This window comes from Chenopodium quinoa, unplaced genomic scaffold (assembly GCF_001683475.1).
Source record: "Chenopodium quinoa cultivar QQ74 unplaced genomic scaffold, ASM168347v1, whole genome shotgun sequence".
Taxonomy (NCBI): Eukaryota; Viridiplantae; Streptophyta; class Magnoliopsida; order Caryophyllales; family Amaranthaceae; genus Chenopodium; species Chenopodium quinoa.
Window position 1 is genome coordinate 42,408 of NW_018745234.1, and position 27,382 is coordinate 69,789.

General features: G+C 36.0%; 2 protein-coding genes across 2 annotated transcripts; both read right to left on the reverse strand.

The window, feature by feature from the left end:
• Nucleotides 1-1,834: 1,834 nt before the first annotated feature.
• LOC110711087 lies at nucleotides 1,835-2,677 on the reverse strand. The gene has a single exon (XM_021889455.1). The coding sequence runs from the start codon at nucleotides 2,675-2,677 to the stop codon at nucleotides 1,835-1,837; it is 843 nt and encodes a 280-aa protein (XP_021745147.1).
• A 2,448-nt stretch (nucleotides 2,678-5,125) lies between these two features.
• Nucleotides 5,126-5,968, reverse strand: LOC110711088. The gene has a single exon (XM_021889457.1). The coding sequence runs from the start codon at nucleotides 5,966-5,968 to the stop codon at nucleotides 5,126-5,128; it is 843 nt and encodes a 280-aa protein (XP_021745149.1).
• Between the last annotated feature and the right edge of the window lie 21,414 nt (nucleotides 5,969-27,382).

The window sequence follows — 27,382 nt, forward strand, 5'->3', positions numbered from 1 at the left end:
CCCTTGATTCCTCAACCACACGAATGGATTATTAAAGAAAAAAATTGAACGAATTGCACGAGCAACATGCAGGATAATGGCTATCACAACAACAAAGACGAGCATTGAAATACCCACTTGAGCAGTTGAGCTCATACTAAGTAGCAGATCATGTGCTTTGCAGTCAGGAAACAGGATAGCACCTCAACAACTTACATTTTAAAATAGTGTAGGAGTGTTATCTAAGTGTATTCACTCACAAATTACAATAATTATGTGGAAGATCATGCATAAGATAATACAAGCTTCTCTGACAGTATGTATTGTGTAAAGAAACTGCCTGGCTTCTGATGAAGTGCACGTAAACTCGAATGGTCCCCAAAACTCAATGGAGTTAGAAAAATTATTGGTGGTACTTAACATTTGACAAGTACTCCAGAGCTATAATTGAGATGGACCGAGGACACTACGAAAGGCCATTAGATCACTGAAGGGTGCGTGTGGCACTGTGGCATTGACAGATATCAGTACACATGGAGATCCACAACACTGCATCGAAATAACAGAATAGTCCTGTAGTACCCTTTACAATTTGCACGTCTGCTTACTGCAAGAGACAACATGAAGTTAATCATGTGCTTCATGCTTGGACTCACATATCACCATCTCTTGCATGCTTTGTTCTTAAATCCGCCCCCCCCCCCCCCCCCCCCTGAAGATGTCAAGGGAGATTGAGAGCCGGGAAAAGAAGGTTGTATACAGGATTACAAGCAATACTAGAAAATAGCAATAGTTATGCATCAGTTACAATTTTATAAATATTAGAATCAAAATGTGCACAAGGCAAATGTTATTCCCCAAATATAATGTCTCGAGTTGCATTGGTTTTATTTTCACCTTTACTCAAACTCATAAAATCTTGATTCAGCTCAACAATGATATCATTGTACGTAAATGCGTATATATTTTTATCCTAATCAACAAATACACCGATGTTCATGGGGAATGGCATGTATTGTTAATTATAGAAAACAGAGAAAAATGGTGTAAATCGAGGTATCTCTAATCTCTATTTCATAAAGATAAGATTGTATACAGATCTTAATTATGTAGTCTTTCTGTTAATGAAATCTCAAGATTCTTAACAGCTCACTGTTTAGTGATATACTGTATGATTGAGTTTATCAAGGAAGGCTTACATTATTGTTACATGTAAATGAAGTAATAATGTGAATAACTAAACCCTTAGGTACTACACCACATGTAAGATAAGAAGACGGATGAGTTGCATTCCCGAGATGGAATTAAAGATCGAGCTTGAATGACAGTTAGACAAAGACAGCATAAGCAACATACAATAGTTGGCCTTGGAGATATCCGTGTAGTTCACATAGGTAAGGCTGATAATTAATGAATATAGAGATGGCAACGGGATGCTTTAGAAGGGTTTGGTTAAGGTCATATTGTTACGGATCATCTATGATACTGTAAACTTCCTCTAAGTCATGAGTCATCTGGTTCAACATCGGTTTTGGACCTAGTCATATTCAGGTCTGTTATTTTTCGTTATCATAATTACAGAACAATTATTATGATCATATTGATTTTAGGATTGGTTTAGTTGATTTAGTTAGAGTTTAGTACGAACCTCAGTCCAGTAACTTTAGGTTGGGTGATTCGATTTTGGCTAGTTTTGTCCAACTTAACAAGGAGGTATAATGATGCAAGAGTATAAAAGTATACACAATATAATTATGCTGCAAGAGATATGTGCCTTAACAAGAGTATTATGTATTAAAGAATCAATGAATGCTACAAAGTGTCCTTATCTTTACAAAACTTGCTGCCTAAACAATCATTGGTTGAGTAAATTGAGAAGGGAAACTCTTGTTTTAATAAAGCATCTTGAGACAGACTGCATGGAGTTCTCGAGTTCCTGAACGATTGTTTCTAATGTATCTAATTGGTTCATCACATCCTTTGTTTCAGCAGCTGAGTACTTATCAGAAAGAGAACACAGGGCATGATCAATGTACTCTACTTTTGAAAGATTATCAGCATCAGAAGATGCAGTTTTGGATTTAACAAGTTTCGCAACCAAGGACCAGCCGCGTGTTTGAGAGATCTTCTTCCCCATTATGTATGGAAGAAGAGACTTTAAAGTTGTTAGACATATAGTTTCAGTCTCTTTTAGAGTTCTTACAATGGCACAGGCATTTTCTGACTGTGCCAAGGCACGGCTTTTCTCTGATTTCTTCAATGTCAGAAGACACTTAGAAAGCACCTTGTTAATTTTCTTTCTTGAGATCACATATGAATGAACACCTACATCAACGGTTCCTCTTCGGAGAGCTGATTTAAGGTCTAGAATGGATTGATTCATTTGAGACAATGCATCGAGTGCAGAGCTAGATGCATCTAGCAATGCAAGAGATCCTTCTAAAACCTCTTCAACTTCAACCCTATAATGTTTATGTGAAAGGATTTGTTCGTTGTGTGGTAAACGAATCAACTCGTTCATTTGCTCATGCAATTCCTTCACACTGCGCAAGCTTTGGGATAAAGAAGACGAAGATGAGGGTGTTGCTTGTGAGGCCTTTAGCCCGCGCAGGGTATTCTCAATGTTTGCATCAATTGGGTGAAATGTGGATGGTAAACTGGCTGAACGGTTGTGCAAAGAAGTTTTTGGAATTGCCATTTTTCTGAACTTTATATATTAAAAAAAAAACTTTAAGCCTTTACTAAAAACTAAGGAATAGGAGAGATGTTATGTTGCTTAATTACTACAAAAAGCCTTGGCCAACCTCTATATTTATATACAATGGGGAAAGGAAGCTAGAGTATGACAACGCGGAGGGTTCCCATAGATGCCGCCTTTGATTCCTCATTGATCTACACCATCTGGATATTATAAGAAAAAACCAAAGTACACGAGTGGCATGCAGGAGATTGGAAGACACAAAAAGGACAAGCATTTAGTTTCTCACATGAGCTCCATCATTCAATTGCACACAGATCAAGTGGTGTGCAGACTCATGTGTATTTGATATAGGCGTGTAAGCTACTCTTGGATAATATAACTTGATCTGGAATATAATTTGTGATAAATTAATACTCTTGGCTTTTGGGGAGCAAGTATAATAGAATGCTCCTTCGAACAGAAAAGGGTAAAAGGTTAATTTGAAATAATCGTATATTCGTATCATTCAATGACTGTGAAGGTCATAGATAAATGAGAAGTGGAGGATTGAGAGAATCACCAGTTGGCTCACTTCAAACTCTTACAGACTACAAACATGCTTAACAGAGAAGCAGAGTAGTTTATCTATGATAGTTTGGTTAGTGAAAACACCTAATCAAAGATGCCAATTTAAGTTATGTATATGATTCAGAAATTTTAAAGCAGAAAACAGAGTTTTTCCTGTGAAATTTTTTAGAAAAATAAATAAATAAATGCAGCAGAATCAATTTTAATGAATTTCTGCAATGCAAGAGTGTAAGCAACCGTCTAACTAGCATAGGAGGTCATAACTTATAACAAAAAAAAAAAAAATAAAAATAAATGTAAGGGGAGGCATAGAAGCTGTTGATGTAACATGGACAATACGCGTGTTCAAGGTGTAACATCATATAGAAAATGTTGTCTCAAGTGTCTTAACACATTTGTTTTACCTAATGCAACATCTCTATTTAAGAATATTTGATAAAACTGTCCTCAGCCACCTTTTCGCTTGTGTTCACAAACCAAGATAGAGGGAAAAGCTAATCCTGAGACAACCAAGTTTCCACTGCTTGCTACGAGTCTATGAAGTGTTAACTGAGAAACTGAGAAGTTGCACTCAGGTCTCAGGGGACGCGGATAAACAACCAAATGAAGCAAGAGAACATACACGTGGGTGGAGCCTCTTTCCAAAGTCTAACTAATAAAATAACTATTAGTGCTTATTAAACCTTTAAGTATAATTAAGATTAACTACAAGTGGCTTAAGATATATTAAATACATTAATTAGTACATTTTGAAGGAAATATTGTTATATTACTCATCCAAAGCATGCAGTGTGATGCTCTAGTAGCTCAAAATAGAAGCTCTGTAGATCTCAATGCCGCTGACTGCTTAAACATGACAGCACATCAGCACTCAGCTCAAAGATAGGTAGTTAGAATTTGCATGTGGAAACAACGCGAACCAGATTTCATGGCTGCTAATATCTGAGTAAATCAATATTACGATATCAAATGTTGATTCATTTTTCTTATCTAAAACTGCAAACAGAAATTTTAAAACGTGCTGTATTGGATTTGTATATAGATCTCAACAATATGGGCTGCCTCGGAAAAACATTTGGAATCTCAATAGCTCTGAGCTTAGTTATGAAACTAAAGTCTATGACAGGACATGGCTGTAATAATCACCAGTTTGGGTTACAGGAAAATGGAGCAACCATGAACCATGTGAGTAACAAGCCGAAAATTGATTATGATAACATGGCCTAAGGAATTTTAGATTTTTATAGTACATATTCAGAGCTTGTTTACTCCATTGATTCTATTAGGCTGAATATTTTTTTCTTGTTAAAGTGAATTAACTGATTAAAACTGATTTTTTCTAGGTAGATATACATTGTTGATTCTTTGGTTCTTTTGTGTATTTCTCATAAGCAGTTAATGTTTTAACTTTATAGGAAACTGAACTACTGCTCAAAACTAAATTTTACTGATCTAAAGTAATTATTTGTTACTTATAATACTTAGTACACAGAATTATTTTTCCTTAGGTTATTTACCCAAAGAGTAATCGGATTACCAAAATAAGAAAATTAAACTAGAACGAGTGCTAGTGGAAGACAACATTGAACATACACAACAGAACTTAGCAGAGTCAAGGGGAAATAGGCAACATAAAAAATTTATACGAAGTATCAGAAAATTATTGGACCTTGGAAGCACAGCCTACTTGATCACATAGACATGCACACAAAGAAACATGCAAAGTATTAAAGTGCAAGAAATAGAATTAACACACAGGATAATTAACTATGTTGCAAGAGAGATCAATTTGTATAATTCAAATTCTTTAGTTCAAAATAATACAAAACTTTCTGATCTTTGTACAAAATTGGTAGCCTGAATAACTATTACAGATTCCTAGTTGTATACATTGAGAAGGGAAACTCTTGTTCTAACAAAGCATCTAGAGATAGACTCCAAGCCATCTTCGAGGTCAAGGATGACCTTTTCTAACAGCTCTAATTGCCTTAGTACAACCTTAGTTTCATCACTTGAATGGTTGTCTGAAAGAGTGCTCAGGGCATTATCTATGCAGACTACTTCAGTAATGTTTTCTGCATCGCGAGATACATGCTTAGACTTCACAAGTTTTGCAACTAAGGACCAGCCGCGTGTCTGAGAAGCTGCCTTATTCCCCATCAGAAATGAGAAAAGAGACTTCAATATTGACAGACTGATTGCCTCAGCCTCTTTTAGCATTCTCACAGTAATGCAGGCACCTTCAGGTTGTGTTAAGGCACAGTTCTTCTCGGCTTTCTTTAAATTTGCAAGGCTCTTGGAGAGTACCTTGCAGACCTTCTTTCTCGACACCTCAAATATATGGATTCCTTCATCATTGATACCCCTACGGAGAGCTGATTCAATTTCTAGAATAGAATCTTTCATTTGGGATAGTGCATCAAGTCCAGAGCTAGAGGCATCTAACAAAGAAAGAGATCCCTCGAGAACCCTTTCAACCTCTTTCTTGTGATGCTCATTAGAAAGAACTTGTTGGTTGTTTGGCAAATGAATCATATCATTCATCTGCTCATACAAGTCCTTTATGTTGCACAAGTTTTGGCATATTGATAAAGAAGAGGGCCTTGCTTGAGTTGCCGCCCTCAGCTTACAGAACTGAATTTCAATGCTTGCATTGAGTGGATGTGAAGTGGATGGCAAACTAAGTGAACGGGTGTGGGAAGAAGTTTTTAGATTTTCCATTTTTAAACTTTTCGACAAATATGTGTATATCTTTTCTTTTTTTTTTTTTTTTTTTTTTTTTTTTTTTTTTTTTTTTGTAGATTAGGAAGTGATATTTGTTTCTAAAGCATTTGCCACAACTATTTATATAACATAACAAAGAGCCTAGAAAAGACCTCATCCAAGAGAAGGATTCCCATGGATCCCGCCTTTGATTCCTCAGCTACACGATTACAGCACACAAAAATCAATGTACGCGAGTGAAAAACAGGATAGCAGTAGACACAAGAAAGACGAGCATTTGATTCCCACATGAGCTCTTTTACTCATTTGCAGATCTTGTACTGTGGTTCGCCGTCAGGTAGCAAATATAATATGGGTACGTTAAAAATAAGATAAAGAAAAGGGCCAAAAGGCATAACTTGGAAATATTGGTCACTTCAACTTCCTATAGAGTCAGTCCATTTTTAAATTAAGGGTCAGCAAGATAAGCAGCAACACTATTGGTAGACAATGACTGAAATGGTTGATGAGCACATGTGCAGAAATATAAATACACCACGACATAGACGCTAAGTTCCTAAGAGGAGTGTATACATGTTGATATATTGATCAGCCAACTTACAAAGCCAATCGACAGGAGAAGTAATCCGCTTGGGTTAAAAATTACAGGTTCTTTATGTCGTTTAATACAAGTGTGGGACGACAACGTACACATGTTTTGTACATTATTGTACTTACCAAAATCATGTCTTTTGTTGGTTAGTTACTTAATCCTTATAAGAACTAGCAGCAACAATGACTCTAGTTCGAGTAATGTGGAACAAATTACATGCAGCAACAGGCCAGTGTCTCCTTTTATTTGCTAGCTGTAAAACTACTAGAAAGACTAGGCAAGTTTGCATCCATAAACAATTAAACATGACAGTTTCTAGCTAATGACAATTGGTCTCATTTCCTAGGTCCTTTTCCAAAAGAAAAAAAAAAAAAAAATCACCTATAAGTTATCTAGAAACCTTTACTCAATGAAGAAGGTATTAACAGAGGCAGGTATGAAACTAGATCTTCCTCCGTGCAGGGGGAAATACGTACCCAACAAATTTGAGTTTGTTATAGAAGAAATGTGACTATTGTGTAACAACAACAGGTCGAGTCAGTGATCAAAACACTAAATAACTCTCTTTTAGGGGTACATCATCATATTGTACGAAAGGCAACAAAATCTGATACGGAAGGAAAGCGCAAATGGAATACTGCATCTGAAGTATGAGTCTTCGGCCTTGGATTATCAAAATACACATCATCCTCAGCTCAGCCATACATTTCGTACTTTCATTGAGGTATGAGTTAGGGCTCGTTCCCTTCACCCTTAAAAAAAAAATATTCGGTAGAACAGTAACTTTTAAGAAGAATTATAATAGAAAATCAGTAAAAATAATTTCAATTCAATACAAAGAACTTTAGTTTAGTAAAATTAATTTCAATTCAATGAAAATAATTGATGTTCAGCAAAATAATTTCAATTTATTAAAAATAATTTCAGTTTAGCAAAAATAAGGTTAAGTGTTATTTTACATTATGGATTGTACATAGTACTTTTTTTGTTAGATCTTTTACCAAAATAACTAATTTTACAAAAGTATTTACCAAAACGGCTAGTTGTAAATCTTAATTCCAGAACTAACTAAAATGTTGACTTGGAAGAAAATTATTTGTTTTTTATTTTCCTTAGAACCAGTTTGGTTCACTTTTTTTTTTTTTTTTTTTTTTTTTTGTGTGTGTGTTTTTGGGTTTATTTTAATCTATTGTTTTTTGGGGTTTTTTTAGTTGGACAATTTAAAAGCTTTATACAGATATACGTAATGTCGCTCATAAGAACCCTAATTTCAAGATCACAAAAAAAAAAAAAAAACTATTTTTCTTTTTGTCTTGTTCGTATCACAAAAAATTTGAATTTGAAGTAGTATTGTTCTATCAACACAACCACAAATTTATACGACGATAAGGGGAATTTAAGGTATTGCTCATCTTAAAATATAAATAATTACCAAATAAAAAAAAATTAGGAAAAAAACCAAAAATGTGAACCTTTTTGATTCAAACGAAAATAAGAAATAAATAATTTTCCTTTCTAGTCAATTATTTACCTAGTTAAAATTTATAATTAGCCATTTTAGAAAAAACTTTTGTTAAATTAGCCATTTTGGTAAAAGATCCTTTTTTGTTGTTCTTATCTCAATATTATCAATTATTGCATCTTTTGTAACCGCATATCCTCTACAATTTATTTATTTTTGTGCATATTTTTAGGTTTGTTTATGATATATGGCCGGTGTACTTTAGTTTTTGTATAAATTAAAATTTGTGCAAAAACTAATACTCTATGCATGTTTTAATAAGTGTCACACTTTGATCGACACATAGTTTTAGATAATTTAATTGACTTACAATATTAAAAAAAAAAAAAGAATAATAGTGTGGTTAATAGTTTATTGAAAATATAAGCAATCATGATTGATAATACTGATAAATTAAAGAATAGTTAATAAATATATATATATGCTTGTATCCCTCAAATAATAAGGGTTAGGGTTTTGTAGTTTGCTTGAACATGATATTAGGCAAAGAAAAAAAAAAACACGAGTGGTTTTAGCCATACGCAGGCTGCTCAAGCAGCCCAGCTGGTCGAGAGATATGCTCGAGGCTCCTGCCTCGATTTGCGTGCTTGTGCCTCGGAATTTTATTCCGATTTTTGTGTGACATAAAAATTAATTCTAAATTATTTTTAGAACTAATATTGAGCAAAATGAAAATATAAAACAAGTCCAACTTAAATAAACTCAATTTTAGTGCACAAACCAAAATTAATTCAAGAACCATTCTTTAAATTATTTTTGGCTCAACTTGATGCTACAAAAATTGAGGGCTATTCTCACAATTAATTTAACCAACATAAATTAATAATGAGATTTGACAAAAAGGAGTTGGAAAAATGAACACAATCATCCAATGAAAAATTTCTCCAACACCAACTTGTGCAAACTTGAAAAATTACATTCTTCCAACATGAAGAGTAATCAAATTTCAATCACAAGTTTGAACATTTAAGACTTTAATCAACTCAAAAATGATTAAAACCAAAAATTAGTTCATTATGGAATTTAGAAAGTTAAGATCCAACCAAATAAAAAAATTAAAGATTAGATCTTTAACATTTTAGGGGCTTCAAAATTGCATTTTCACTATAAACATTCACACTCCAAACAATTATTTTGCAAAAATGTGAAATTGCAAGTTTATGTGAAAAATGAGCTCACCAAATTAAGCACTAATTATGACTTCATAAACATGCTTAATAAGGGTTATAATTGCAGAAGATTAATGGTATAATCAAACACATAATCCAACAATTTCATGCCATAATTAATCAAGGTTTAGAGATTTAAAATTTTTCATCAAAAATAAAAAACCCCCCTCGAAAAACACATTTCTTGGTGGATTTTGGCCTCTGGGATGCGTTTTTTAATTACTTTGTGGATAAAGAACGATTTAGAACATCGATTCCACCCAAAATTCACTAATTTTGAGTCCAAATCAGGGCTCTTTAGCCAAAATTAGCATAAATACGAGATTAAAGTAATTAAAACCGGGCTTCTAATCTTATTAGACAGGAAAACCAGAAATTTAAATCCATTTAAATCACCTTAATTAATTATTAGTTGTAAAAATTAAATGCAAGAGCCTCTTGTACCGCTGTTGGGTTTTGCGGTTTCCAACACCGCGCGGAAACAAAACCTGATAACCGGATTGCATGCATAATAATTACAACATAAATAAAAACATGCAAAACAAACATCAACATAAGAGAAGAGAGAAAGAAGAGAGAGAATGCTTACCCTTGTAGTGTGCTTCGCTCAACCTCAAGCTCAGACTTGAAAGCGCCAAATTTCGCAAATGCGAGAACCTCCAACGGCTCACACCCTCACTACTGAACTACACCGGTCTCTACCCCGAAACTTAGTCGAGGCTAGACCAAAAATAACTTAAAGTTATTAGAACAAAGGTTTTCTCTTCTAGGAGATCCTTAAAGTTCACCAGCTCAAGTGCCTCTCCCAAATGCCAAATGATTGGTATTTATAGGGAATAGTGCTCCTTGAAATCCCATCATCTTTCAATGTGGGATAGTTGGTAAAAGGCAAAATAAAATTTTATTTAATTCCAAATGAAATTAAATAGCCATGAAATAATAATCAAATGCCAAGTGTCATCACACAAAGAGGGAGTAGGTGGGAGGGCCACCTTGGCCTTGGAGAGCAAGGCAAAGCTTGCCCTCCCCACCTACTCGGTCATCCCGGGCAGCTGCTCGGCCTTGGGCAGCAAGGCCAGCCTTGCGCCACAAGGCTAGGCATGCTAGCCCATGCCCGCAGGCCCACGGATGCCACCACAAGCCCACGCACACACGCAAGCAAGCAGTAGCATCACAACAGGCCCACGGATGCCACCACAAGCCCACGCACCCGCAAGAAAGCAGTAGCATCACAGCAGGCCTAGCAGCGCCAATGCAAGCACACTTTGCTTGCTGGCAGCCCGCCTTGAGGTGTGCTGTGGCGTGCAGGCCCATGAGGCATCCTAGCCAGCCCCACACATCACGGCCAGCCTAGCTGGGCCTTGTGGGGTTGCGATGGCTTGGCGCCTTGATGCGTGCGGCCCCTAGCCACTTGCCTCCGATCCGAGGCGTGGCTAGGGCTCGTGCTTGTTGGGTTTCATAGTGTCCGACAATACGTGGAATGAAACCCTCCCAAGACCCGCACACAAATTAATGTAACTAAACATGCATATTAAATAATAATCACATAATTAATTAACTAAGAGAGAGAAAAGACGATTTTACCCTCTATGCGTGCTTCGCTCCTTTAGAGCTCGTACTTGAAAGCGCTAGCTTCGCAAGCGCGTGAGCCTCCGATGGCTCACACCCTCGAGACCCGACTCGAACGGTCCCCACTTCGAAGGTTAGTCGGGGCTAGACCAAGAACTTAGAGTATTAGAATTGAGGTATTCTCTTCTAGGAGATCCCTTAAAATTCTCAATTCAAGTGTCCCTTCCCAATCCCAAATGATAAGTATTTATAGGGAAGGGAGCCTTGAATTCCAATCTCCCATCAATGTGGGAGAGTTGGTTAAAATGCACTTTATTCAATTTATTTTAATTCAAAAACAAATTAAAATGCAAGTGAATCAACAAACAACAAGTGTCAACTGGAGAGCAAGAGGTTAGGTGAGGACCACAAGGGGGGGGGACCATCCACTCCTTGCTCCCCAAGCAACCCACACAAACCGTGTAATCCCCCATGATTTTGTAACTATTATAATTATATTTTATTATTAATTATATGATTATTTTACGATAATTTTATATTTTTTTATAAGTATTTTGAAAATAATAAATTAATTTTAAGTTATTTAGTCATTACTAGCTATTGTTAATAATCATTCTACTGTACAAATTAAGAGCTTAGTCCATATTACCTCAAGCCCAACCTTACATCTTATTTCTAAACCTCGACATATATTTGGGCCTAAACAAGTCATCCTAATTATATTTGGATTAGGAAACCACAAAACCCACTTCTATTATTTATACCCACCTACAATATTTTCCCCTTTCACTCCAAACCTCACGTAAGTTGCTGCTACTACCTTCCCTTTTGCTTCCCCTTGTTTTCATGACTTTACAAAATAATAATAATAATAATAATAATAATAATAATAATAATAATAATAATAATAATAATAATAATAATAATAAAAAATTATGTTTGCTGCGCGGTGACACCAGCCACCACCGACGCCACCACTGCTGCTCTAGCGTCCACCGCAGCCCCCTCCTCGACAGTAGTTCGCCCCTCTCTCCTTTTTCCCTCCTGTTTTCTCTTCTTTTGTTAATTCAACCCAAGTTTAAATCTTTATCAATTTTGTTATTTAATTGTTATTATTATGGTTTGATTATGTATAAGAATTATAAAAGATTATAAATTTATGAGTTTTATTATGTTTAAACTATGAAATAAAATTTCAGATTTATTTAGTTAAGAAAATTAGGGCTTAAAACGGTTAGTTTTCATGTTTTAGGGTTTTAAACGTGTTGCTAAAATTATTTAATTGAAGCATGATTATATTGTAAGTCTACTATGATAATTGATGATGCTAAATTCAAAAGCAAATTTTCAGTTTTTCGTAATCAACTATGATCTCAGTTCTTAATTTTTTTTTATCACGTTTAGATCTAACTCGTCCGATTTTACAAAAACTAGTGTTTTTCGTGTGTAAACGACGTTCTAATCAATAATCACTACCTTTGGTAGTGTACACCACTTTTCGTGGCCAAATTCAGCCTCTAAATATGGTTTTCGGACAGTTTTTTATTTTTAACGAAGGTTTAATGTTTAAAATAAATTTTCGGATTTTTATAAAGCTCTAAACTTGTTGTAATTTTATGAATAAGTATGTATTTTAATGTTTTTATGTAGGAAATTTTAAGAATAATATATAAGCTTTTAATTCTAGCAAAAAGGAAGGTTTTAAAGTGTTGTTTAATTGAATTTTGAAGGTTTGATTGAGTTTTTATGAAACTAATTGAATTCTAGTTATATATTTCAAGTTTAGATTGTTGTATTCATACATTCTACTATTAAATTAAATTTTTAGATTTTTAATCTTGGTTTTAAAGGTTTTAAATCATGGTTTATGATGGATTTTTAGGTTTTTAACATACTAACCTACTACATAATGATTATTTCAAGAAGAGATGTTTACGAGGTTGTTTTATATTCTTAAATTAAATTTTCAGATTATAATCCTTACTTTAAAGTTGCTGGAATTTTATGTTATAAGCTATATTTTCATGATTTTAACATATAGACTTATAGTTGAACTATTGAATTATTAACTTTGGCTATTGGGAACAATTTAAAAGCATTATTTCAAAGGTTTAAGGGGTTTTAAAGTAAGTTAGTATTGCTGTAAATTATATTGCTTGGGTATTGATTGAATTATTTTTGTTTGGTTTAGGAGAGGACTTTGTAGAAGGCGATTTTTAGTTCCTAAAGTGGCCAACCAACTCGTTTACTCAAAGTACGTATAAGGATACGAAAACCTTGACTCTAGAAGCATGTTTAAGGACTTGGAATACTTAGAATCATGCTAGGAAACTTGTGGATTGGTTGGAATTGTATGGTAGTAAGTTTGATTGGTGAATAATGTGATGATTGGTTTTGTTTCATGTATGAGAAATGCGTATTAATTTATCTTGTAAGTATTATTTATGCATTAACTTGCAAGATGAGCTTAGAGACAAAGGTACATGAATATATGAACTATTATATTACTCTTTCATGATTATTGAAATGGAATGAGTAAAGGGAGATTCAAAGTCTTATAAGACGAGGTTAAGGATGGAGGTGCCTTATGCACTTAAGGTGTTTATACACCGAGGTAGTTAAAGGATTCAATACCAAATATTGTTTGTCACTAATAAATCAAGAATTGAATTGGAAATTTGAATTGTTTGAATGATTGATGTATGATTGGTTGTATTGTTTTGCATTGAGTCATCACCAAGTTTAAACTTGTAAATCGCGTAAAGTGCAATATGGATGAGCAATAAAACTCTGGATTTGTGCACATCTAGAGTATTGACAATCAGGGGTTGGGGTTCACGGGGCATTAGCCGTGTACTTTCTAGAGGTCGTCTGATCTACGAGTCTCTTATTTACAAATGTTTTTTTTTTAAAACTATAAGGAGTTAGATGAGATCTCATACTAGCTATGGCCACAGAGTCGCGCCCGTCTGCCATTGGATGTTTATTGACGTTTCTGAAAGGAGGCATGGGGTTTTTCTTTCATTGATGTTCCGAAATGGAGCATGGGGAGACAACCTTGTCTATTGCTTAATCCAATCAATAAATGAAATGAAATGAATTGTTGTTAGTAATCAATGAATTCTTAGTAATGTTAACAGTTGAGGCGTGTGTTTGAGTCAATAATTAGATTGGGTGTGCTGATTGATTTTTAGTAATATGCTAGGGATTCTTTGTTATATTTCGTAGCTTGTATGTACTCAGCGTTGCTGATTGCGTGCTTTTGTATGTCTTTTTCATGTTCATGGCCTTCGCCTTTTCAATGACCCTGTAATGATCCAATTTTTACACTTGTAATATTGGGGAGCAGATTAATCTCAGGTTTTTACATAATCAGATCTTGCATCAAGGTGATGGGATTTTGAGAGGAGTGTGGATGTTTCTACAGTATATTTCATTTCATAAGTCTGGATTTAATTTAACACTGGTTTGGTTTAATTACTACTTTTATTGGGTTTTAAATAAGGGTCTTAATGGTTCCGACTTGTAAGACTAAATTTGGTTTGATTTTTGGTTTTGAAATTTACTTATAACTGAGTTAGTTTTTCCGCTGCCATTTCTGAACTAGCCTTAACGTTTGAACACGTGGCGGTAGCACGTCAGTAATTCTCTTGCAGATTGTTAAAGGTATTTACAGGTTTTTAAAGAGAGAATTATTGGGGTGGTACAAACTAGCTCCCCACATACACATAACCAATGCACGCGCGCCTACTGGTGCTGCCAGCCTTGGGCGCCAAGGCTGCCTTGCTTGCGGCTTGGCCCCTTGGCTAGGCTTGCTAGCTGGGCGCTGGGCGTGCACGCAGCCCAGCACGAAAGCACGCACACCCGCAGCCCACGCATGCATTGCATGTTGCTGCAGCTGCTGCGTTGTTTGTGCTAGCGAGGCCTAGCAAGCACTTGCGTGCTGCTGGCCTTGCGATGGTGCGGTAGGTGCTGCTATGTGCGAGGCACTAGCATGCTAACACGCCTAGCGCACCAGCTAGCTAGCCAGTGCTGCTAGCTTGCGATGCTAGCACGCATGCGCTGCTAGCTAGCTCAGCATGGTGCGATTGCCTTGGCTAACTATATTGCCCTTGGCTCTCGGATTTCTTGGGGCATTCCGAGACTAAGGGTATATTTGTAATTTGTTGTTTTCTTGATTCCTTGTCTCGTTGAATTCTAAATTCGACTCGACTTACGACACTTGGTTTCGACGCTCTACACTCGATATCCGACGTCTTTGTTCGTAATACACTAATGACTCATCTAATCCTTCGGATTTATTCGTCGCCTCGGATTAGTTACTCGATTGAGGTGTGACCCAAAGGGTTCAGTCAAGATTAAGCTGTAATATTAATTATACATTAATATTACTGATCGGAAGCGGCCTCAACCTAGACATTCCGATCACTTTACCTTACTGAATAATTAGCTTTCTAATAATTCCGAACCCTCTATTGGAATAATACTCTGTTTGGAAGGACACCATTCCTTTCAATCTCCCACTTGTCCTTCCGGACAAGTGTGTAGTTAGTGTACAACTCATTTTCTATGTCACTTAATGTCTCTTCATGAACTATAAGGTAAGATTCTTCGTCATCCTTATTACGTCCAGAAGTGTTTCTCGATTTTCTAGTTCGACTGTCAATAAGCAGATAATTTCTAAAATCCATCTGAGCATGACCATGCATTTTCACAGTCTCGCTCTTCGAGAGGCCTTGTAAATAACAAAGACATGTTCCCTATTGTTAATAGGGGGACATTCCCAGTCTTGTATTGTTAGCTTCCCTTACTAAGATAACCTAGCCGCCCGATTGTTGCCGTTATAATCCCCATTTATAGCAGACGTTTGACAACATCAAAACGGACTAGTACTCAAACAAGAGAACTTACAATACTCATGGTCGAGGAAAAAGGTTCCGATAGCTATAATGAGAAATATACTTATGACGATTTTAAATCTCTTAAAGTATTCTCATAGGTCGATCCGGTATAGTTCCAAACTAATACCTATGCAAATGATTTATGACAATCATGTCCTTGTAGCACAAGAAACGGTGCTATAAATCATACTACACACTAATCTCAAGTGGTCATTAATCGTCCATCATTTAAATGACCTTGATTAGGGATAGTTTTCGATTGAAATATTCAATGTTCACTTAACAGGTGTTTCTTTATCCAAGACATGGTCTTGATACCCTGTTTTGAATATTCTCATAAATCGAATGGGCTCATTATTTAATTCTAAACCACAATTAAATTTGATTGCAGAAAATTTGATTGCTCCAAAAATGAATGATTCAACATAGTGTTTTACATTAAATACCTTAAATTTTATTAAAACACATGAATAGGGAAATCAAAGCCAATCTCCAACATGCCTGATTCCCATTGCCTCAACGTGCTTGTTGTGTTTCACTTGAGGCAAAGGTTTAATGAGTGGATCGGCTACATTGTCGTCCGTTCTAATCTTACAAATTTTGATTTCACCCTTGGACTTCCATTCCCTTATCATGTGAAATTGCCTCTTGACATCTTTGACCTTCTGATGTTCCCTTGGCTCCCTAGCCTGAGCAATAGCTCCATTGTTATCACAATAGAGGTTTATCGGACCCTTGATGGAGGGTAAAAACATCAAGTTCACCAATGAACTTACGAGTCCAAACTGCCTCCTTAGCTGCTTCTAAAGCTGCCAAGTATTCGACTTCAGTTGTAGAATCTGCAGTTGTGCTTTGCTTAGCACTCTTCCAACTAAATGCTCCTCCATTTTGGCAGAATATGTACCCTGACTACGACTTGGAGTCGTCTCTATCAGTCTGGAAGCTTGCGTCGGTATAACCTTTGACAACCAAATCATTACTCCCACCATAGACAAGAAATTTATCCTTGTTCCTTTTCAGGTACTTTAGGATATTCTTGGCTGTAGTCCAATGCGTCTCTCCTGGGTCTGATTGGTATCGGCTCGTAGCACTCAAGGCATACGATACATCCGGCCTAGTACATATCATGGCATACATGATCGATCTGATAAGCGAAGCATATGGGATCTGGTTCATCCTCTCTCGCTCATTAGGTGTATGTGGACACTGCTTCTTGCTAAGAGTTATACCATGTGACATGGGTAGGTGCCTTCTCTTGGCCCATTCCATGTTGAATTGTGCCAGTACCTTATCAATATAAGTACTTTGGCTCAATCCACTCATCCTTTTAGATCTATCTCGATAGATCTTGATGCCCAATATGTACTGTGCTTCTCCCAAGTCTTTCATTGAAAAACACTTTCCAAGCCAAGTCTTTACAGACTCCAACATTAGAATGCTGTTTCCAATGAGCAATATGTCATCGACATATGAGACGAGGAATGCGATGTCACTCCCACTGACCTTCTTGTAAACACAACTCATCTGGATTCTTGATAAAACAAAACTTACTAATGGCTTCATCGAATCGTAGAATCCAACTTTTGCTTGCCTGCTTTAATCCATAAATGGACATCTTAAGCTTGCATACCTTCCCAGCATTTCTTGGATCAACAAGACCTTCCGGCTGTGTCATGTACACAGTTTCTTCCAAAATCCCATTAAGGATGGCGGTTTTGATATCCATTTTCCATATTTCATAATCATAATATGCGGCAATTGCTAGGGTAATCCGGACAGACTTAAGCATGACAACTGGCGAAAAAGTTTCATCATAATCAACGCCGTGAATTTTCCTGTAACCTTTTGCCACCAATCTAGCTTTGTATATATATATGCATTTCCATATTTGTCGGTTTTTAACTTGAAAATCCATTTGCAACCTATAGGTGTGTAACCTTCGGGAAAATCAACCAAGTCCCAAACTTGATTTTCAAACATGTAGTCCATCTCGGATTTGTTGTAGAAGTAATACCCCTTAGTTTCTTTTGGTTATCCCACAAAGAAACACTTGTCTGATTTTGAGAACTCTTTTATTTAATTGTTATTTTTTTACCTACGTATTTGTATTACGAAATCAGGTCTCGCGTAGTTCTTGTGTAAATTTATTTTTTTGTTTTATTTTTCTTTAATCCTACTTGTAGAAATTTAATGAAAAATTAATCAAACTTTGTTTAATAATTTAAATCTAAGTTTAATGTTTGTTTTCCGAATATATATAAGATTGAATACACCTTTATTTTATCGCTAGTAAAAATCATAATTAATCTTCTTCAAGTGAAAAATTTTAGGTTCATATTTCCTCATCAGGTGGCGCGCGCAACCAACTTAGTTGCGCGTGGCAGCGTGGCGCAACTTTGTGAGTTGCGCACGGCACCTGTGGTACGAGTGTTAATTTTTTTTTTTTACCACGATTTGAAACAAGTGAAAAAAATTTATTTTATTATTTTGGATATTTTATTACCCCCCCCCCAAATGTGAGGAATTTTTTTCGTGGAGTTCGAAAACAATCCGAACACTTGAATGGCTCGTTTTGATTGATATTTTTTTTATCTACCCCCACCCCCCCAAGTATTGTGAATTTTACCATGGTGTTCGGTAAAATGTAGAACACTTAAATGAGGATATATATTTATTATTTTTTTAGGTCTTCCCCCCCCCCCCCCCCCCCCCCAAGTGTGATGAGTTTTACCGTGGAGTTCGGTAAATTCATAACACTTATAATCTTTTTATTTGAATGCTATGAAATTTAATTTAGAAATTTAAATGAACAAGTTTATCCGGAATTTATATGTAATATTTTTTAAGGCGATCAATGTTTATTAATTGACGGATTTCGTCGCCACTAGTATCTATTAATCTAACAGCCCCTCCTGATAGAATTTTAATTATGCGGTATGGTTCTATCCAATTGGGTTTGAATTTCCCTCTTGGATCAGTTGGAGGATGTAATACCCCGTATTTTTATACGTTTTTTAAATTTAAATAAGTATTTCTTGAAGTATTTAAACAATATGAAATAAATTATTTAGGGTTTCTTCAATACAAAAGAATGATTTTAATTAAAAATATATTTTATTATTTAATAATCTTGAAAATTTTGGATTTTATGATTTAAAATATTAGGGCACATTATTTTATATTAAATAATTTAAAAGTCAAAGTTTTAAAGAAAGTCAAACCCTAATTTGATTAGGAAAGGGATTACTAAGGGAATTAAGTAGGAGGATTGAGAGAGAGGGTATAAATACCCCTTATGTGCCTAGGGTGGAATTCACCCAAAGGTAAATTCTCTCTCTTGTTATTTAATTTTCCCCTTAATTTCCCCCTTTCCCTTTACTTAATTAATTTAATTATATATTGTTTAACCACCACACCACCACCACACACACCGGCCACCACCACCAACCTTCGTCAGTGGCAGCAGCCACCAGGCAGCGTGGCAGCAGCGACCAGGTGGTTGCATGTTGCGTATTCTCCGTTCGTAATTTTCTTAGTCTCGATGTAATCACGATTAAATTCTAACTCATCTGATTTTTACAAAAAAAAAGTGTTTTTCGTGTTTAAACAATATTCTAAACAAAACTTACACCACCCTTTCGTGGCCAAATTCAGCCTCTAAATATGGTTTTCGGGCAGTTTTTGATTTTAACGAAAGATATATGTTGTTTTTCTTATTTTAATTAAATCTACCCTAAATCCAATTGTTGTTTTTGGGTTTTGTGATAATTCTTAGGATGTTTAATAACAAGTATTTTAATTATAATTTTCAGATTTTGGTTTTTAATTAAAAAGCCCCAAGATTGGAAACCCTAGGTTTTTAAATTAATGTTTATGGATGGAATTTGATTGTGGTTGATTGAAATTATTACAATTAATGTTTTTAAACCAAATTACAGCAATTTTATAAGTTTTAATAATGCTGGAATTTTTATATATAAGTCTAATCTAAGTCTCTTGAAATGACCTTTAATTACCCATTTAATTGGGGAATAAAGTAAGGGTTTTAGATAAAAATTCAGATTATTTTAAAGGGTTTTTGAGTGATTTAAAGAGAGTATATATTACTGGAATTTTGTGTTAGAAGGGTATTAAGACTCCTTTATAATTGTGGTTTGTAGGAGACTTCCAAGTGAGTGACTTTGTGTAATCGTGGCTATTTTGAGATCGTGTTAGAGGTACGTTCGCGTACTTGGTAAAGTTTAAGTGTATAGAAGCATGCTAGGCTTTGTTAAATTAATTCCAAGTAGTATCATGATAGGTGTTGGATGAAATTTATTGATAGGTGTTGGTGAATGATTTGTGATGATGAATTATTTATGGTGATTTGGTGATTAGAATTAATTATATTGGCATGTTGATATTGAACCATACTTTTATTATTGGCATGTTAGAAAGCATGTTTGGTTAAACTAAATGTTTATCTTGGTTTGGATTATGGAAGAGGAATTTTATTATGGTTCATATAATTTTTGTTGATGCTATAAGCATGAGGAAAGAGCTATTTAAGTGTCTCAGTACACATGGATAAATTATATTGCGGTGCCTATGTGCACCTAAGGTGTTTCTGACACCGAGGGATAGGATTTGCAGTGCCTTATGCACTTAAGGTGTTATTTAACACCGAGGTAGTTTAAAAAGGATTCCACACTAAATTTATATGGTCACTAAATATTCAAGAATTAAATTGGTTGTTTGATTGCTTAAGTGAATTGTAATGTTTGGTTGTGTAGTGTTTGAGAGTCATCACCAAGTCTAATAATTTGTAAATCACGTAAAGTGAAAGAGATTACACACCAAAACTCTTGGAACGTATATACCTTGAGTATGAACATATGGGGGGGGGGGTTATGCGACTTTATATTTGACCATAACTCCTACTGGGGGTACAGGACGCTGTACTTTCCATTTTTATTATTTATTATGCGCAGGATCCAGTCACTTCATGTGACATTTGCCTACCCGGTTAGCTCTCGGTGTAGTTTACCTCAATTTATTTGAGGCATGTAGTTGGTTGGAAACCCGTTCGATGTGTAATAAAAAAAATTAAATAAGTATTAGTTAGTAGTTGAGTCAAATGATGGATGTTGTGTGCTTGTAAACAGGTGCATCGAGGTAAGTTGTATGTTGATAGGATGAAAGCATGTTAGTGTGTGCTAATTACGCTTATGTACTCAGCTTTGCTGATTGTGTGTATTGTGTGTTTGTCTGGCCTTGTCTTTACCTTGGCCCTACGACGACCCATTTCTAATGGCGAGTAGTGGGGGCAAGTAGAGAGAAGCTTTTCAGGTGATGAAACATACTCATGATGGGCCTGAATGAAGAGGGAATCATGCTTAGTTCTCATAAGAATATGATGTGTTATTGCTTTGAATTATTATTATTATTATTATTTATGTTGATTGTGAGACTAACGCAAAAGGATTTTCAAGTATTTTGGTTTAAGGGCCTACAATGGTTCCAAGTTGTAGGTTGACTTCGTTTGACTTTGTTTGACTTTTACTTTCGTTTGGTTTGACTTTTAAAGTTGACTTGATATTAAATAGTTTTAAAGGTAGTCTTCCGCTGTGTGTCTTTGATAATTTCCTTAGCCGTTTTCACGGTGGCGGTAATGTCTTAGATTTTCCCTTTTTTTAAAAAGGGCAAAACAGGTATTTTAAAGGGAAGGAATTTCTAGGGTGTTACAGAGGACCTTTAACCTCTTTTAGTACAAAGTCACCTTTTTTAATATTATGGGGTCGTACCCGTTTGTTAAAGTGTCGCGCAATGCGTTTTTAGTAGACTTTTACATGATGCAAAGCTTTAAATCGTCGTTCGTCGAGGAATAAAAGTTCTTCATACCTAGCTCACACCCATTCAGCTTCCGGTAGCTTACTTTCGAGTACGATGCGCAGGGATGGTATTTCCAACTCAATTGGTTGAACTGCGTCCATGCCGAAAACTAAGGAGTATGGAGTTACCCCTATTGATGTTCATATGGACGTTCTATAACCCCAAAGAGCAAAGTGTTGTTTATTCGGTCAGTCTTTATAATTTTCTACCATTTTCTTAATGATGATTGTTATGTTTTTATTTGTCGATTCTACTGCTCCATTCATTTGAGGTCGATATGGGGAAGAATGATGGTGTTTTACTTTGTAACGAGCTAAGAGGGTCACAACTTCTGCTTTGAATTGAGATCCCTGGTCGCTAATTAGTTCGTGTGAAACTCCATATCTACAAAATATGTTTCGTTCGAGAAACTTTTTGACATGTTTAGAAGTGATATTAACATAAGAAGCGGCCTCGATCCACTTTGTGAAGTAGTCGATAGCTACTAATACATACTTGTGTCCTCCCGTTCCTGTTAGAGAAATTTTACCAATAATGTCAATTCCCCAAGTTGAGAATGGCCAAGGGGAAGTGAGATTATATAGTTCGGATGGTGGAAGGTGTTGAAAGTTAGCAAACATTTGGCATTCTGGACATTTCTTGACATATTGGATGCAATCATGTTCCATTGTGGATCAAAAGTACCCTAATCGTGATATTATTTTAGCAAGCATTTTTCCATTCATGTGAGGTCCACAAACACCCTTGTGAGTATCTTCCATATGGCGTGTGGACTCGGGTTGGTCTATACACAATAAGCTTTGACCATTGGGTCCCTTTTTACACAATCGACCGTTTACTATCCCATATTGGGCTGCGAGCGTTCTTAAGGCGCGCTGGTCTTTTGATGAAGTATTTGCAGGTATGTGCCATGAGTAATATATTAGAGGATATGATCATACCAAGGGTTTTCCCCTTCGATGTCATTTATTTCCTCTATTGCGTTGCAATAAGCTGGTTCATCTATTCTTTCAACGCATAATGGCATCATACTTAAGTGATCAGGAACGCTGATCATTGAGGCTAATTTTGCTAGTGCATCGGAAAATTGATTTTCATCCCTCGGGAGATACTTAAAATCAATACAATCAAATTGCTCGATGAGTTTCTCTAGGTGTGCTTGGTATAATATCATTGTGGAGTTTTTTATTTTCCATTTTTTGAGTATATGATTTATTATTAAACTGGAATCTCCATATACCTCTAATTTTTGCACATCTATGCTAGCTGCTGCTTCTAATCCAATAATGCACGCTTCTCATTCTGCGGCATTATTAGTAGCCTCAAAGTTTAGTTTGGCAGAGATTAGAGTACGTGCTCCCTCTGAACTTATGAGTAACACTCATACGCCACACCCTTTTTGGTTGGACGCGCCGTCGAAGTACAATACCCATTTGTCGTCTTGTGTCATGAGAATTTCTTCATCTGGAAGATGAGTAGTTTCTACATGACTTGTTTGAATAGGATGCTGAGCCAGAAAGTCGGATATTACTTTTCCTTTTATTAATTTTTCAGGAATATGTTTGAGTTCGAATTTGGCCAACATCACCAATCACTTAGATATTCTTCCTTGTATGGGCGATTGTTCAAACAAATACTTTATTGGATTGGGTTGACAAATCACATGAGTGGTGTGGGGGAGCATATAATGTCGTAATTTTTTTGTTGCCCACACTAATGCTAAACTCGTTTTTTCAAAAGTGTTATATTTTATCTCATATTGAATAATTTTTTTACTTATATAGTATATTGCACGTTCTATTTTATCTACCTCTTATGCGAGCATGGCCCATGTAGCCGTGTTCGTGACAGTGATATAAAGTCTAAGAGGCAATTTGGGTACTGGTGGTGCTAAAACTGGAGGACTTTTGAGATAGTTTTATACTTTCTCAAAGGCCTCTTGGCATTGGTCGTCCCATTCATGTTTTTCCTCTTTTTTTAATTTTTTGAATATTGGCTCACAAGTCATCGTCAATTTACTAATGAATCGACTAATGTACTGCAATTTGCCAAGAAATCCCCTAATTTGTTTTTCCGTTTGTGGGGGAGGCATGTCAATAATTGCCTTTATTTTCGAGCGACCGATCTCAATGCCACATGTGCTTACTACGTATCTGAGAAACTTGCCAGAAGTTACTCCGAAAGCGCATTTTTGTGGTTTAATCTCATCTTGTACTCTTTTATTCGAGTAAAGAATTTGCGTAAAGCTTTTACATGACCCATTATATCTTTGGATTTTATGATCATATCATCCACATATACCTCTATTTCTTCGTGCATCATATCATGCAAGAGAGTCGTAGACGTTCTTTGGTGCGTAACTCCTGCATTTTAAGACCAAATGGCACGACTATGTAGCAATAAGTGCCCCAAGGGGTAATAAAGCATGTCTTTTATTCGTCTTCTTTTGTCATCAAAATTTGGTTGTAACCCGCGTATCCATCCATGAAGGATAACATCGCGTGTTCAGCCTTATTATCTACCAATATATCAATATGGGGTAGAGAGAAATTGTCTTTGGGACTAGCTTTGTTGAGGTCCCTAAATTCGACACACATGCGAACTCGTCCATCCTTTATAGGGACTGGGACGATGTTTGCTACCCATTCCGGGTAATTACATACGCGAATGAAACCTGCGTCTAATTGCTTTTGCACTTATTCTTTTATTTTTAAGGCAACATCAGGTTTCATTCGTCGAAGTTTTTGTTTTACTGGTTTAGACATAGGGTTCAAGGGAATGGTATGTTCCGCAATTTCCCTATCTATTCCAGGCATGTCCTTGTATGACCAAGCAAACACGTCTTTGAATTCTTTAAGCGTTGATATGAGAGTTGATCGCTCTTCCGGATTTAAAGTTAAGCTAATTTTGACTTCTTTCTTGTTTTCGTTTGTTTAGATGTTGATTGTTTCAGTTTCTTCGATCACATGATTCTTTTGTTCTTGTTCATTCATTAATTCAATCAATTTATTAATGTCATCATTTTCGTTAGATTGATTATTATAGCATTCAAAAGATTCGAGAGAAGGCATATACTCGGAAATAGATCTCATATTATTGAAATCAAAAGAAAGTACATCAAGATAAGAATACTTTTTGGGATCCTCGTCCTTAGAACTAGAAAGTAAAGACTTAGTGATGGCCACAAGGCTTAAATTCTCAGCTTCCTTAAGATCTAAACTAGACTCATCGTCGGATTCTTCAAACATTTCTCCTTCACCTGTGGTGATTTCCAGCTTGTCACCCTTATGGTTAGTTCACTTGAAAGTCTTTCTCCATCCATGCTCGAAAGTGTTATTGGAAGGGGTGATCAATGAGGTTGCATCAAAAGCTTCATCTTGGATAGCATTTTGATTAGTTATAGCAGCAACATGGTTTCGCTCTAGTCCAAATAGAAAGTTAAAGGCTTGCCTATCATAGCACCCTGGAATTGGGTGCTTTGATTGAACGACATTTAAGTCGTCATTCAAGCAGTAACAATCGTGAAAGATCTCGAACCCAGGCTTCTTGATACCATCAAGAACTAGTGGTTCTAGAAAGTCATAGCACGGGTAATTTCCCCCCTCCCTAATGAATTGTCCATTAAGGGTTTGATTGTAAGATGGGAGCAAGGAAATTATCCCTTTCTTGTTGTTATTCCTACGTGCCTTCATTTTTTCATTGTGAGCCTTAAGTTCTTCATTGGTTAGTTTATATCCCAATCCAAAGGAGAAACTTTTCTTTAGGATAGGAAGTTAGATGGATTCCTTCATTCCTATTCCCAAAGGCATCCCAGGAAAGTAACTAGGGGTGAAAGTTCAGTTTGCGGTGTGGTTTATAGCTCAAACTGAAACCAAACCATATTAATTTGGTTTTGATATTTTTCAAACCATACCGCACCATATTACTATTGAAACTGAACCAAACCACACCGTTTTAAATTCGGTTTTTCAAAGAAAATCGAACCACACCGAAATTTTTTATCCTCTTCCTTTTTGTTCCATCTAACTGGTCATTCACTCCAACATTGCCCACATTGGTTTACATTCTAGGACATGAAAATACACAAGTTTTATTATTTTTTGGCTTTATATATGTAGGGTAGAAATTAGTATTGGGCTAGGCTATAATTTGGATATGGGCCATAATTCGGTTTGGATTTCGGTTTTTGGTTTTTCAAATCTTAAAACTGAAACCAAACCATATTAATTCGGTTTTGGGGTTCCTTAAACCGCACCGAACCATATTAGAAGAAGAAAAAAAAAACCGCACCACATTTCTAATTTCGGTTTAGTTTGCGCTTTGGTTTGGTTTTAATCCGCATTAGTTTCACCCCTAAAAGTAACTTCTCTTAAACAAGATGTTGTTTACTATTGGGGTGGAATATGGATCAAGTTTGAAAGGTTATTCAAGATTTTCCGCGACAAATCCCCACATGTCTTCTTCATCATTGTCATGATTTATCTCTAGAAGAGATTGATCGTTTATTGCGACTTTGAGGGGAGAACATGTATAGTCATAGGAAGACCTTGATAGTTCAACCTAATCATTTGATGGAGCGAGGATGGTATTGCTCCAAGTTCATGTATCCAAGGACGTCCAAGAAGAAGGTTGAATGTAGGATTTATGTCCATGACATGAAATTCAACCATCTTTTGTATTGGGCCTGTGGTAATTGGTAGCTTAACAGTTCCACACACCGATCTCCTTGAATTGTCGTAGGCCCTAATGCTTTGTGTTGTCACATGAAAATCTTTTTCTGGGTCTAGGCCTAAATATTTTGCAGTTCGTAATGGACAAACATTGACGGCGAACCCATTATCAACTAAAGTAATAGGGATGTTGTATCCCTTGCACCCCACAGTTAGATATAGTGCATTATTGTGAGTAGTGTCTTTTGATGGAAAATCATCACTAGTAAAGATGATTGATTTGTCGGATTTCTCGCTAGTCAGCAAGCTAACGAGATCTTGGGGAGTTGTGTCTGTATTTACAGACAAAGCAGTTAGAGCATTCATTAGAGAATTCATATGTTCCTTAGAGGTATTTAGGAGTTCCCAAATGCTAACATTCGCCTTAGATTGACGAAGTTGTTTGACCACTGGATCTTCTACCTCAGGTGGAGGTAGTATTGGATTTTGAGTTTGACTTTGATTAGTTAAAGCTCCATTTGGTTGTGTTTGATAGACTCTCCCAGAACGAGTTAAGTGATCATTCTCGTTTGGACTAGTCTTGGTACTTGTGAACCAATTTTCTTCTAGAGGCATTGAATGTGCCTCCATTTCTAAGTGTTCCATGAGTTGTGCTTGATGCCATTGTTCATCTAGGGAAAGGTTAGACAAATCTTGTGATTTTCCCAAAAATTGATCTCAATCAAGCGCTCCACTTGTTTCGACTTGGAGACAAGGTGGAGGTGGGACGGTGGCATATTTTGAGACATATAAGTCTTTGAAGTCGTTATCCCATAGCCCACACACTTCATTAGTTGCATCTATGAGTGTTGTGGTTAGAGGTTTCCCTATGGGAGTAATGTAATCCAAGGGATTGAACACATCGCTCCTCATATGGTCCTTATCAATATGAAATATTCCCAATGGGGAAACATTATTATTGGGTTTAGGCGTGGGAATTTTCCCATAGTCTACTAGATCTTGAATCTTGTGTTTCAAAACAAAGAAATGTTCAGTGTCATGCCTAACACCCCTATTATAAGTGCAATAAGCATTCTCATCCCATTGAGGATGTCTTCTTTCTATAGGAGCAGGAGGT

Coding starts and splice junctions, on each gene's coding strand:
- LOC110711087 (XM_021889455.1), bottom strand. CDS start 2,677: ATGGCAATTCCAAAAACTTCTTTGCACAACCGTTCAGCCAGTTTACCA.
- LOC110711088 (XM_021889457.1), bottom strand. CDS start 5,968: ATGGAAAATCTAAAAACTTCTTCCCACACCCGTTCACTTAGTTTGCCA.